General features: G+C 40.1%; 1 protein-coding gene across 1 annotated transcript in view; it reads left to right on the top strand.

The window, feature by feature from the left end:
• Nucleotides 1-252: 252 nt before the first annotated feature.
• Nucleotides 253-10,617, top strand: part of LOC101896597 (transcription initiation factor IIB) — a 103,979-nt gene continuing 93,614 nt past the window's right edge. Inside the window, exons 1-2 of the mRNA XM_059130079.1 lie at nucleotides 253-410; nucleotides 474-882. Of these exons, the coding sequence (XP_058986062.1) occupies nucleotides 394-410; nucleotides 474-882 (426 nt within the window). The 5' untranslated portion in view covers nucleotides 253-393. The remainder of the gene's footprint in view (nucleotides 411-473; nucleotides 883-10,617) is intronic.

The raw sequence follows: 10,617 nt of genomic DNA, 5'->3' as shown, positions 1-10,617 counted from the left end.
GCCCGCAATGTGCATTTCTTCCAGTCATTGATTATGAAAATATTCTGGTTTTATTTTTCAAAACAAGAAATATAGATGCACAAAATAGGGCACACTTACAAAAAAATTAATCATCTGGCTAACTTAGCTTTTCATAGCTCCATAATTTTCTCATACAGTTTTTATAAAAATTTAGAAAGTCAGTAGCGCGCGATATCTTTTATAGTTATTTGGCGTCGATTTTTAGCCGCTTGGGACCGACATATAAACGGCGTACCCTAAAACAAACCAACGGCGACGCCGACGCCGTTTTCCCAATCAACTCGCTTCCACCTCTGCTTGTATAGCAACATAAATAAATACTAAATAAATACCACTTTTATCTGAAGATTTTTAAAATACAATTTTTGGAAAATGGCTAGTTCGTCGAGGTATAATTACTCATATAATTTCAATAGGCCCTACCTTTATCTATACCATTTGTTTTTGTGCAGAGATACTAATAAGGTTTGCTGTTACGCACATCCTGACGCACCTCTAATTGAGGATTATAGAGCTGGAGACATGATTTGTTCTGAGTGCGGTCTTGTTGTTGGGGATCGTGTTATTGACGTCGGTTCTGAATGGCGAACATTTAGCAATGAAAAAAGTGGTGTTGATCCTAGTCGTGTTGGTGGTCCTGAAAATCCGCTATTAAGTGGAGGGGATCTTTCGACAATAATTGGTCCAGGAACAGGAGCTGCATCATTTGATGCTTTTGGCTCGCCGAAGTATCAAAATAGACGTACGATGAGCAGTTCGGACAGGTCATTAATATTGGCATTTAAAGAGATCTCTATGATGGCCGATAGAATAAACTTGCCAAAAACTATTGTTGACAGAGCAAATAACTTATTTAAGCAGGTAATTCTGGAACTTTTAGTTTTTTTTTCAGGCACATTTATTATTGAATTATTAGGGTCGCGTGTGGCGGGTCAAGGTAGTTTTATTTTGGCTTAACGGATATCTGGATATTTGACACGAAAGTCCAAGACCCGGATCTACAAAACCGGTATGGATAATATACTAGATATCATTTGAAATTGAATCAATAATAACACATATTGTAGCCATGGTACAATAAAAAGGTAAGGTAGAGCTACCAGCTGATTACAATTTTTTTCTAAGTGTGCCCGAATTCTGCTAATTTTGTGTATATATTTATTGTTTTGAAAAATAAAAACATAATATTGTCAAAATAAATGATTGGAAGACGCGTACATTGCGAGGCGCGCTTTAAAGCCATTCGCCAGTTTTGCCATGGGATTGAAAGATAGAACTGTTTAGATCTCTCTCTAGATCATGAATGTCTTTCCTAACGTGCCTGGACGGAGGTTGCCTATCCAGAAAATGGTGATTCGGATGGCTTTGTCTATAACACCCAAGCAGGTATTGCATTGACAGCATTTTGTTATGCTGTCGCACAGGCTCAGACCTTCGCCTCCTCATGTAGGTGATCGACAGGTGTCATGAGAAGGCACCCTGTTGCGGTTAGGGCGGCATTCTGGCTGGACTGAACATTTTTCCACTGCGTAGCACTGACGTTGGCGGACCACACCGGAGCCGCATAGTTTACCACAGACTGGCCTATCGCGTTGTAAGAGGTCCACAAGGTTGCTTATCAGCTCCCCAAGTACTGCCGGCCAGAGACTTGAGGACCTTGTTCCTACTTCTAATCTTGTCGCAGATAGCTGTGGTATGCGCGCACGACTTAAAGAGGCTATCGAATTTGACCCCTAATACCTTGGAGTAGTTGGTGGTCGGAATAATAGCACCATCGACCTGCACATTCAAGGATAGCCCCATCCCCGCAGTCCATGTGGTGAAAAGTGTGGCCGTCGACTTAGTGGCGGATATCTTCATATTTCTCGCAGTGAAAAAGGCGGTAAGATCAACAAGGTAAGCATTTAACCGATCGCAAATGTCATCAATAATGGGTCTGGACGCCACGAGCGTACAATAATCTGCGTACGTTATAATCTCTATGCCGTCTTGAGAGCGTGGAATGTCAGAAATGTAGAGGTTAAATAGTTCCGGAGATATCACCCCACCTTGGGGAACTCCCTGTTTAACTCTACGTATGCTCGACTTCTTGTTTCTGAATTCCACGTACGACTGGTGTCCACACATGTAGTTTACTATCAAACGTTTCAAACATGGCCATAGGGCGGTGCGCTCAAAGTCCTCGAACAGTGTGGCATGATTGACTGTATCAAAGGCTTTTGATAAATAAAGTGCCACCATAACTGTTCTATCGCTCGGCCGACCTCTGCTGACATGTGTGGAAATGGCGTGTAAAGCTGTTGTTGTACTGTGCAATTTTCGGAATCCGTGTTGATGATCGGTAAGTGGGAAACCATCTCTTATGCTGGGGAGGAGTAAAGCCTCAAGCGTCTTTGCTACTGGTGACAAATGAATTACTTTTCTGGCATCCTTGCGTGGCTTTAGTAGCGGGACCACCCTGTCCATTTTTCAGGCATCGGGAATTACCAGGGTGGCTAACGACAGATTGAGGAGCTTTGTGAGATACTCTACTCCTGGCTCATCCAGTTGCTTCAACATCACCATTGAGATTCCGTCAGGACCAAGTGCTTTATATCACTTTGCGCTTCTGATGACATGTGCAACATCTGCCAACGTAAATTGTGGTAGTACCTACTCGGCTGGAAGGGATCGTACGCGGCGTAGGATCCTTCTCTTCACCCTGTCACTCTCGGGGTGCTCTACAAACTGGCGGTAAAAATAATAATTAATAATAATAATTCTACGCCGTTAAATGAGACAGATGTCCGATCGTCGTTTTTCCCAGGGTTCGAGAGCGACTTAACCGTTGTCCACAATTTACTCGTTCCGGTACTGATGTTGCAATGCTTCAGATATTCTAACCACTTTTTCCGCTTATGCTCACCTACTAACCTGTTTACCTCCAGAGTAAGTTCCCTGACTCTGGGGTTATTAGGGTTAGTACGGCGAAGCTGATCTCGCTCGTTTGCTAATCCCGCTGACTCTGCTGGGAAATTTGGTCTTATTTCAGATATTCGACCAGCAGGTATATAGCGAGCGGCTGCAGCTTAGATGATGTCCCGGAAACACCTATCTGCTACCTGAACATCAGATGGGTTGGGCAGTTCTCTGAAACGGCGATTGGCATACTCTCTGAATTCTTGCCAATTGATTTTCCCGTGGTTAAGGAAAGTGCGGCGTTCAGAGTCAATGAAGTCGAGTGGTCTGTTGATGGCGACAATAATGGGGAGGTGGTCTGAGCCTAGAGAAATGACTGATTGCCAAGTTACGTCATTCGTCAGACCTGGGGACACGATGGATATGTCCAGAGAACAGTGGCAGTCTCCCCTTATTCTGGTGGGCGCGTCCTCATTCACTGTGCAAAACGTGGAGCTAACAATTTCCTCAACCAGCGCCATGCCTCCTGGTCAGTACCTAGGACGGAATGCCATAATTCATGATGGACATTGAAATCCCCTAGCACCAGACGGTTATTGCCTACCAGAAGTGAACTGATATTAGGCATATAACATGGGGCACAGCTATTTAACGGCGAAATGTACACGTTGAGCACCTCTACCTCGGCGGTTCCACACTTGACAGCTAACCCCATACATTCCATGTACGGGTCACTAGAGTCAAGCTCAGGCGAGATAGGTCTGTACTGGACAGAGTGGTGCAATAGGAACGCTAATCCTCCACCTCCACCCCTGGTGCGATCCTTCCTCAGTACGTTGGATCCATCACAACTTTGAAGCCTGCAGGTGGTACTCAGCTTCGTTTCCTGGATAGCTGCAACCTTGATGTTCTTCCGATTCATAAAGCTTACGATTTCGTTAATCTTACCTCTAAGATCATCACAATTAAACTGGAGAAATGACGCATTATCCGGAACTTGAACAGCAATGTGTGGCGTCAACTGCTGCTTAAATTGCTGTTGAGAAGATTGCGGGGGAGTCTCATATTCCGACGACGATGAGGACGCCGAAGATGAAGACTCTCTGGGGTCTACATTGACGCAGCAGGAAGCAATGTACTCCTGTACAACACGGAGCAAACATTCCGGGTAATGTTGCTCCCACATCAGAAAAATGGACGAACACGAACATGTATTTGCTGGGTTGGCGGCCCCTGGTCGGAGAATTGTACCTCCGAGTCAATCCGGTACATAGAACCGGCCGCCGTGGGATTGTGTACTTATGTAGTTTTACGAAGCTGTTCTACCTCCTTATTGTACCATGATTGTAGCATTTTGGAAAGGTTATAGTGTCATCTATAATTTGGCGCAAACTATATCTGAACAGTACCCGCTTACTCGGCTATTTGACCCGAAAGTTCGGATACAACATCCGGTTTTTATCCGGTTCTACCAAAACTATCATTTGCAAGCATGTGGAAATACCTATCCAACAAGTGGTTATGCCCAACACCAGCTACATGATCCATAATTTCTCTAAACTTGATAACGTTTGGAAGTATCCGGAGTTCGACTTGAAGTCAATATTTTCGAAATACGAAGCTATAAAAGTTAGATACATATTAGTGGAGAAAATCTCAATTTCATAATTTGCAACACTAGTATCTTCGGAACTACAAGAGATATCAATACATACGGCAATATTTTTTAAAGGCCAGAGTGTAGTATGTAATTTCTAATAACCATAATGGATTTTATGGGTTTTTCAAAAAGTTCCGGTACAAAAATACCAATATTCTTATTACCAACCCATCACCATGGATACCACGTGTTGGATAGGTATTTTCATAAGCTTTTAAATTATACAATTCGCGAGAGCGGAATGTGGAGTAAACTATGTAGAAATTGATTCAAATTTGTTAAAAGCCTATTACGCTGTATTGATTTTGGCTGGAGTTTACAGGCAAGGTCTATTTTGAAGATCGAAAAACGAGACATCGTTGGACTTGTCCATCAACTAAATGGACTTCCCATATTCAAAGCAATAATGTCAAAAAATGTTTATCTATATGAATAAATTATCAGATTTGATGATGTTATGAGCCGTCGTTAGCAAAGTTCTAAAGACAAATTTACTCCGATACGTGAAGTATTTGATAAGTGGTCTGAACTTTTAGCTGACTATTTCAACCTCTCCGAATGTTTTACCATCGACGAACAATTACTTGGTTTCCGCGGGAGATGCCATCCCATAAATTTGTCATATAAGCCTGAGAGATATGGAATAACATTTTGGCGTTAGTGTGTTTCGAAACTTGCTATGTGCGGAAAATATAGCCGTATTTAAGAAAACAAGTCGGAATTCAAATCAAAAAACAAATCAAGGGGAGGGCGTAGGGAAAAATTGCCAAAAATTATTAAATATTACAACAAAACGAAAGGTGTATTTTTTCAACTATTACTATCATATTGTTACATTGCAATTTATGTTAGGTGGCGTAGATACAGTAGACAAAATGTTGTCATGTTACAACTCCAAAAGGGAGTTTTGGGAATGTATGTACTCAATGCATTGAAAATCGACTTTTTTTTAATAAAAATGAGTTTTTCTTTTTATTATTACTTTAATTTTTTAAAAAGTCAACTACTTTGTGGAAATAACATAGCAATCGCATATGTGTAGAAAACTACTCATAGGGTAACTTTTTTTTAGGGTACGATGAGGGTTAATAACTTACTCATTTAACAATTTAAAAATCCAAAATTCTGGCCACAAAATATGGATATCTCCAAATACATGGGAGTTATGGATTGAAATTCTGAAAGAACGTTCTTGAAAAAAAACAAATGAATATTTCTAAAAGCAAAATAAGTAATCAACTAAGCAAGGACAAGAAATTATCGCAATGTAATGGCCCAGGTCTGGCAAGCGACGTAACCAGTTATTTATTTAGTTTCAGACCACCTTCCCATTATAGTCGTCATCAATAGACCACCCGATTTCATAGGCTCTGAGCGCCGCAATTTTCTTAACCATGGGAAAGCCAATTGGAAAAAATTCAGATAATATACCAATCGCCGCTTCAGAGTACTGCCCAGCCCATCTAATGTTCAGGTAGCAGATATGTGTTTCCGGAACATCATCAAAACTGCAGCCGCTATTTACCTGTTGGTCGAATACCTTAAAAAATCAAATTTCCCAGCAGAGGCCACGAGATTAGCGAATGAGTTTCGAATGAAGCATTGCAACAACAGCGATCAAGTAAATTGTGAGCAACGGTTTAGTCGCTTTTGAACTCTGGAAAAAGGACATCAAACTCATTTAACGGCGTAGAAGTGACAGATCCAAAGAGGTGCGAAGTAATTTATAGATCACCCCGAGATTGAAATTGCTAAGAGTAGGATCCTACGCCGTGTACGACCTCAACAAGCCGAGGAAGTACCACCACAATTCACGTTGGAAGATGTTGCACAAGTCATCAAAAGCGCAAAGTCATTCAAAGCGCTTGGTCCTGAAGGAATCTCTATAGTGATGTTGAACTGGAAGAACCAGGAGTTGAGTATTTCACCAAACTTTTCAACCTGTCGTTAGCCATCATAATAGCTCCCAATGACAGAAAAATGACAGGGTTATCCCGCTATTTTTGCCAGGCAAGGATAACAGCAAATGTAATTCATGCTAAATAAGAGAATGTTTCCCAGTAGCTGATCATTATCACGGATTCCGGAAATTGCATAGCACAACAACAGCTTACACGCCATTTCCACACATGTCAGCAGAGGACTTAACCAGAACAGGACGTGTGATAATTTGTGGTGACATTTGATTTACTAAAAACTTTTGATACGGCCAAGTTTTAAACGTTGGATCGTTAACTACATGTGTGGACGTCATTTATTAGTCCGGACCCTCCATTGGTGACATTTGCGATAAATCAAATGTTTACCTATTTTACTGCGAGAAGTATGAAAATATTCGCCACGAAATCGACTGTCACTCTTTTCACCACATGGACTGTGGATATGAGGCTATTGAGGCGGACCAAAGATCTGATCCGCGCATACCACAGCTACCTGCGACAAGGTTAGCAGTAAGAACAAGGTTTTTCAGTTTCTGGCCGGCAGCACTTGGGGAGCTAATAGGGAAACTTTGTTGACCACCGCCAAACCAAACCATCGCCGTTAGAATGCCAACAGGGACCATCTACATGAGGAGGAGAAGGTCTTACCGGTGCGACAGCTAGGGAAACTCCGCCCAGGCACGTAAGGATGAACCTCCATGATCTATAGAGGCACAGAGGTATAAGAGAGATACTCTAGATCAACTGGTCTATCAAGCAGGATTGAATTTTTGTTTTCGTAGGCTAAACAAAACAGGCATAAAACATCGGAGCCAGGCGCATGAGTATTCTAAAGCAAACTACTATCAAACTCACACACAAGTTACTGCGAGCATGTTCCTTTTCGTGTTCAAAACGTGCTGGAAGCTTGGCTATGCTGATTTTTGGGAACGCCAAGAAGTGAGTTTAATTGTTAAGTACTTGAGAACTCTCAACACTTAAAGAGCTTGCTTTTCATCAAAATCGTCATGTCAAATAGATGTGCGCAAAAAAAAATATACATTATCATCCAACATGTAGTAGAATCAGATTTAAGCTCATATTTCATTCATGAACAAACCTAGAGTTATATTACGAATACCGATTATCGATATAATTCAGATACAACACTGAATTATAAACGATACATACAAATAAGAACAAAGCATGAAAAGCAATAAAAGACGCCATTCTTGTGAATGCCGTGAAATGAACACCAGCTCAGGTGTGATCGAACCGCTCTAAAAATTTAACTGAAGATTTTTAGAGGAGAATATTTGAAAAATTTAAATAGAAGTGGAGATCTGAAGCCCCGAAGAACTGAAGAACACAAAAAAATCAAGCAAAAATTTTAAGTGTGAGCAGATTCTGGAAATTTAAAAGATGGAGAAAGAAAAGTTGGTTACCCAGCTAGGCGGGTAGGTAATAGAATTTCCCGAAACGGCCACTATTTGCCAACTTAGGAATTTGTTAATGGAGGTTATAGGAGTGAATGCACCGTTGCCACAGGCAAGTAAGACAACTGCACAAGCTGAAGAAGACGCGGTAATACAGCAAGTGTAACCCTTAAGCCAATATGGGATAGATTTAGAAAAAGTCTTCAATTTTTTTTTTTTCAAAAAAATTTTCTCCAGTGATAGGTATTTTTACCCTGATCCCTGGAAACTATTTTTTTCTTGGGGAACGGACCCGAGACCCCAGATTTTTGACCCCAAAGTCCGGGTTCCAGACCCCAACTAGATCCGGATCCAATTACCCGATATAGACAATATAGGTATCGTTGTAAAGCTTATGAAAATACCTATCATGGGGAAGAAAGTAGTCACTTAAAGCAAATGTGTAGTATAGAGATTGAGAATAATGGGGAGAAATGGGATATTAACCCTAACCTGGAATTACAAGAACTGAGTAAGATAAAAAAGGTGATTCGTTAAAATTATTTTGAAAATTTCGAGGGAGATACGAAACAGTCAGATTTTAGAGAATCTATATTGGTGAACTCGGGGAGCACAACCTATTCTTCGCCAAGAAGATTGTCGTTTGCGGAGAAGGAAGAAGTAAATAAGATCATTAAGGATTTGTTGAATAAAGGTATCATTCGCCATAGCTATTCTCCTTATGCATCTCCAATTGTATTAACTAAAAAGAAAAGCGGAGGAACAAGAAAGTGTATAGACTATCGATCACTAAATAAAATTATTGTGAGAGACAATTATCCTATACCATAAATAGAGGACTGTTTGGAATATTTAGAGGGGAAAGTCTGGTTCACAATAATGGATCTCAAATCCGGATTTTACCAAGTGAAGCTAGATGAGGATTCTATTAAATATGCTTCATTTGTGGTCCCCAATGGACAATTTGAATTTTTAAGACCACCTTTTGGCCTAAAAAATTGTCCCGCTATTTTTCAAAGGTTTGTTGCGGGGATTTTTAAGGATTTTTAAGAAAGGAACGAAATTGTAATATATGTGGACGATATTGTTGTCACATCGAAGACAGTGGAGGAACATATAGTAATATTGGGAAAAATTTGGGATCGCTTAGCTTCATATCGGTTAAAAATTAAGAGAAGTGAGAAGTGTAAGTTTGCCTTTGAAGAAATATAATGTCTGGGGTGTAAGGTGTCAAAGAACGGCATTGCGCCTTCATCAGGACACGTGGAGTCAACAAGAGACTACCCCGAGTCGAAAATCGTAAAAGAAATGCAATCATTCTTGGGACTGTGTTCATACTTTAGGCGATTTGTGGATGGATTTTCTCTGATTTCAAAATCACTGTATGATTCAACTAAAGAAGGTGTAAAATACAAATTTTCTGATGAAAATAAGCAAGCTTTTGAGATACTTAAAGGAAAATTAATGTCCAGCTCAGTATGCAATTTATAATCCTCGAAGAGAAACTGAACTACATTGTGATGCAAGTGCGGTGGGTTTTGGGTCAGTTTTAGTACAAAAGCAGGAAGAGAACTAAAAAAGAACTACTAAGGCTGAAACGAGATACCATAGTTTTGAGCTTGAAACTAGCGATTATTTATTCCTTGAGAAGATTTAGAGTTTATCTAGAAGGAATACAATTTAAAATCGTTACCTATTGTAACTCCCTTACATTAACACTATCGAAGAGAAACATAAACAGTCGTATAGCAAGGTGGGCAAAATTACAACTATACTATTGTTCATAGACCTGGAACGAAAATGGGGTACGTGGATGCAATGTCTAGATTGGGACAAGAAGATAATAATGTCGTTGCGACTATTGAGACTGAAGATATAGAATTTAAGCTGTGTGCTGCACAAGCACGGGATAAAATAATATGTGATCTGAATTTGAAACTAGAAGAAAAACCTGTTGATGGTTATGAAATGGAGAACGGCTTAATATATAGAAAATTAAAGGATGGTTTGAGATTTTATGTGCCATAGAAAATGGAAACTGAGATACGAAAAAAAAAAAAATAATAAGGAACATTCATGAGAAAATAGGACATTAAGGCATTGACAAATGTTACTTAGATAATATAAATCATTATTGGTTTCCAGAAATGAAAGATAAAATAGACAAATTCCGCAAGAACTGTTTGAATTGCCCTATGTAAGATCTAAGATTTAAGGATCTTTTTCATACAATTCATTTGGATAATTTGGGTCCATTACCATCACTGCAGTCGAAAAGTGAGCACATTTAAGTGGTCATTGATGCTTTCGCAAAATTTGTTAGATTGTATCCAGTTCTCACAACCAGCACTAAGGAAGTTAAGGCGGCCTTGTTGAAATGTTTCGACTACTATAGCAGACCTGTTAGGTGCATAACAGACAGGGGAAGTTGCTTTACCTCGAAAGAGTTTTCCGACTTTTTAACTGAAAAGAATATAAGTCATGTTAAAGTTGCAGTTCATTTGCCACAGGCAACCGAACTGTCAAATAATGCAAATCCCATATGAGGGAATAATAGAAGCCTGTAATATAAGACACTAGAGAATGGATAACCCAGATGGGGAAGCCTAGGGCTGCTCTTCCCAACAACAACGTACATGCACCCCTGCAATTCGAAAACCACATTGACAGATCAATTAGAATC

This window comes from Musca domestica, unplaced genomic scaffold (genome assembly GCF_030504385.1).
Source record: "Musca domestica strain aabys unplaced genomic scaffold, Musca_domestica.polishedcontigs.V.1.1 11, whole genome shotgun sequence".
NCBI lineage: Eukaryota > Metazoa > Arthropoda > Insecta > Diptera > Muscidae > Musca > Musca domestica.
This window is presented reverse-complemented; position numbering and strand designations above follow the sequence as displayed.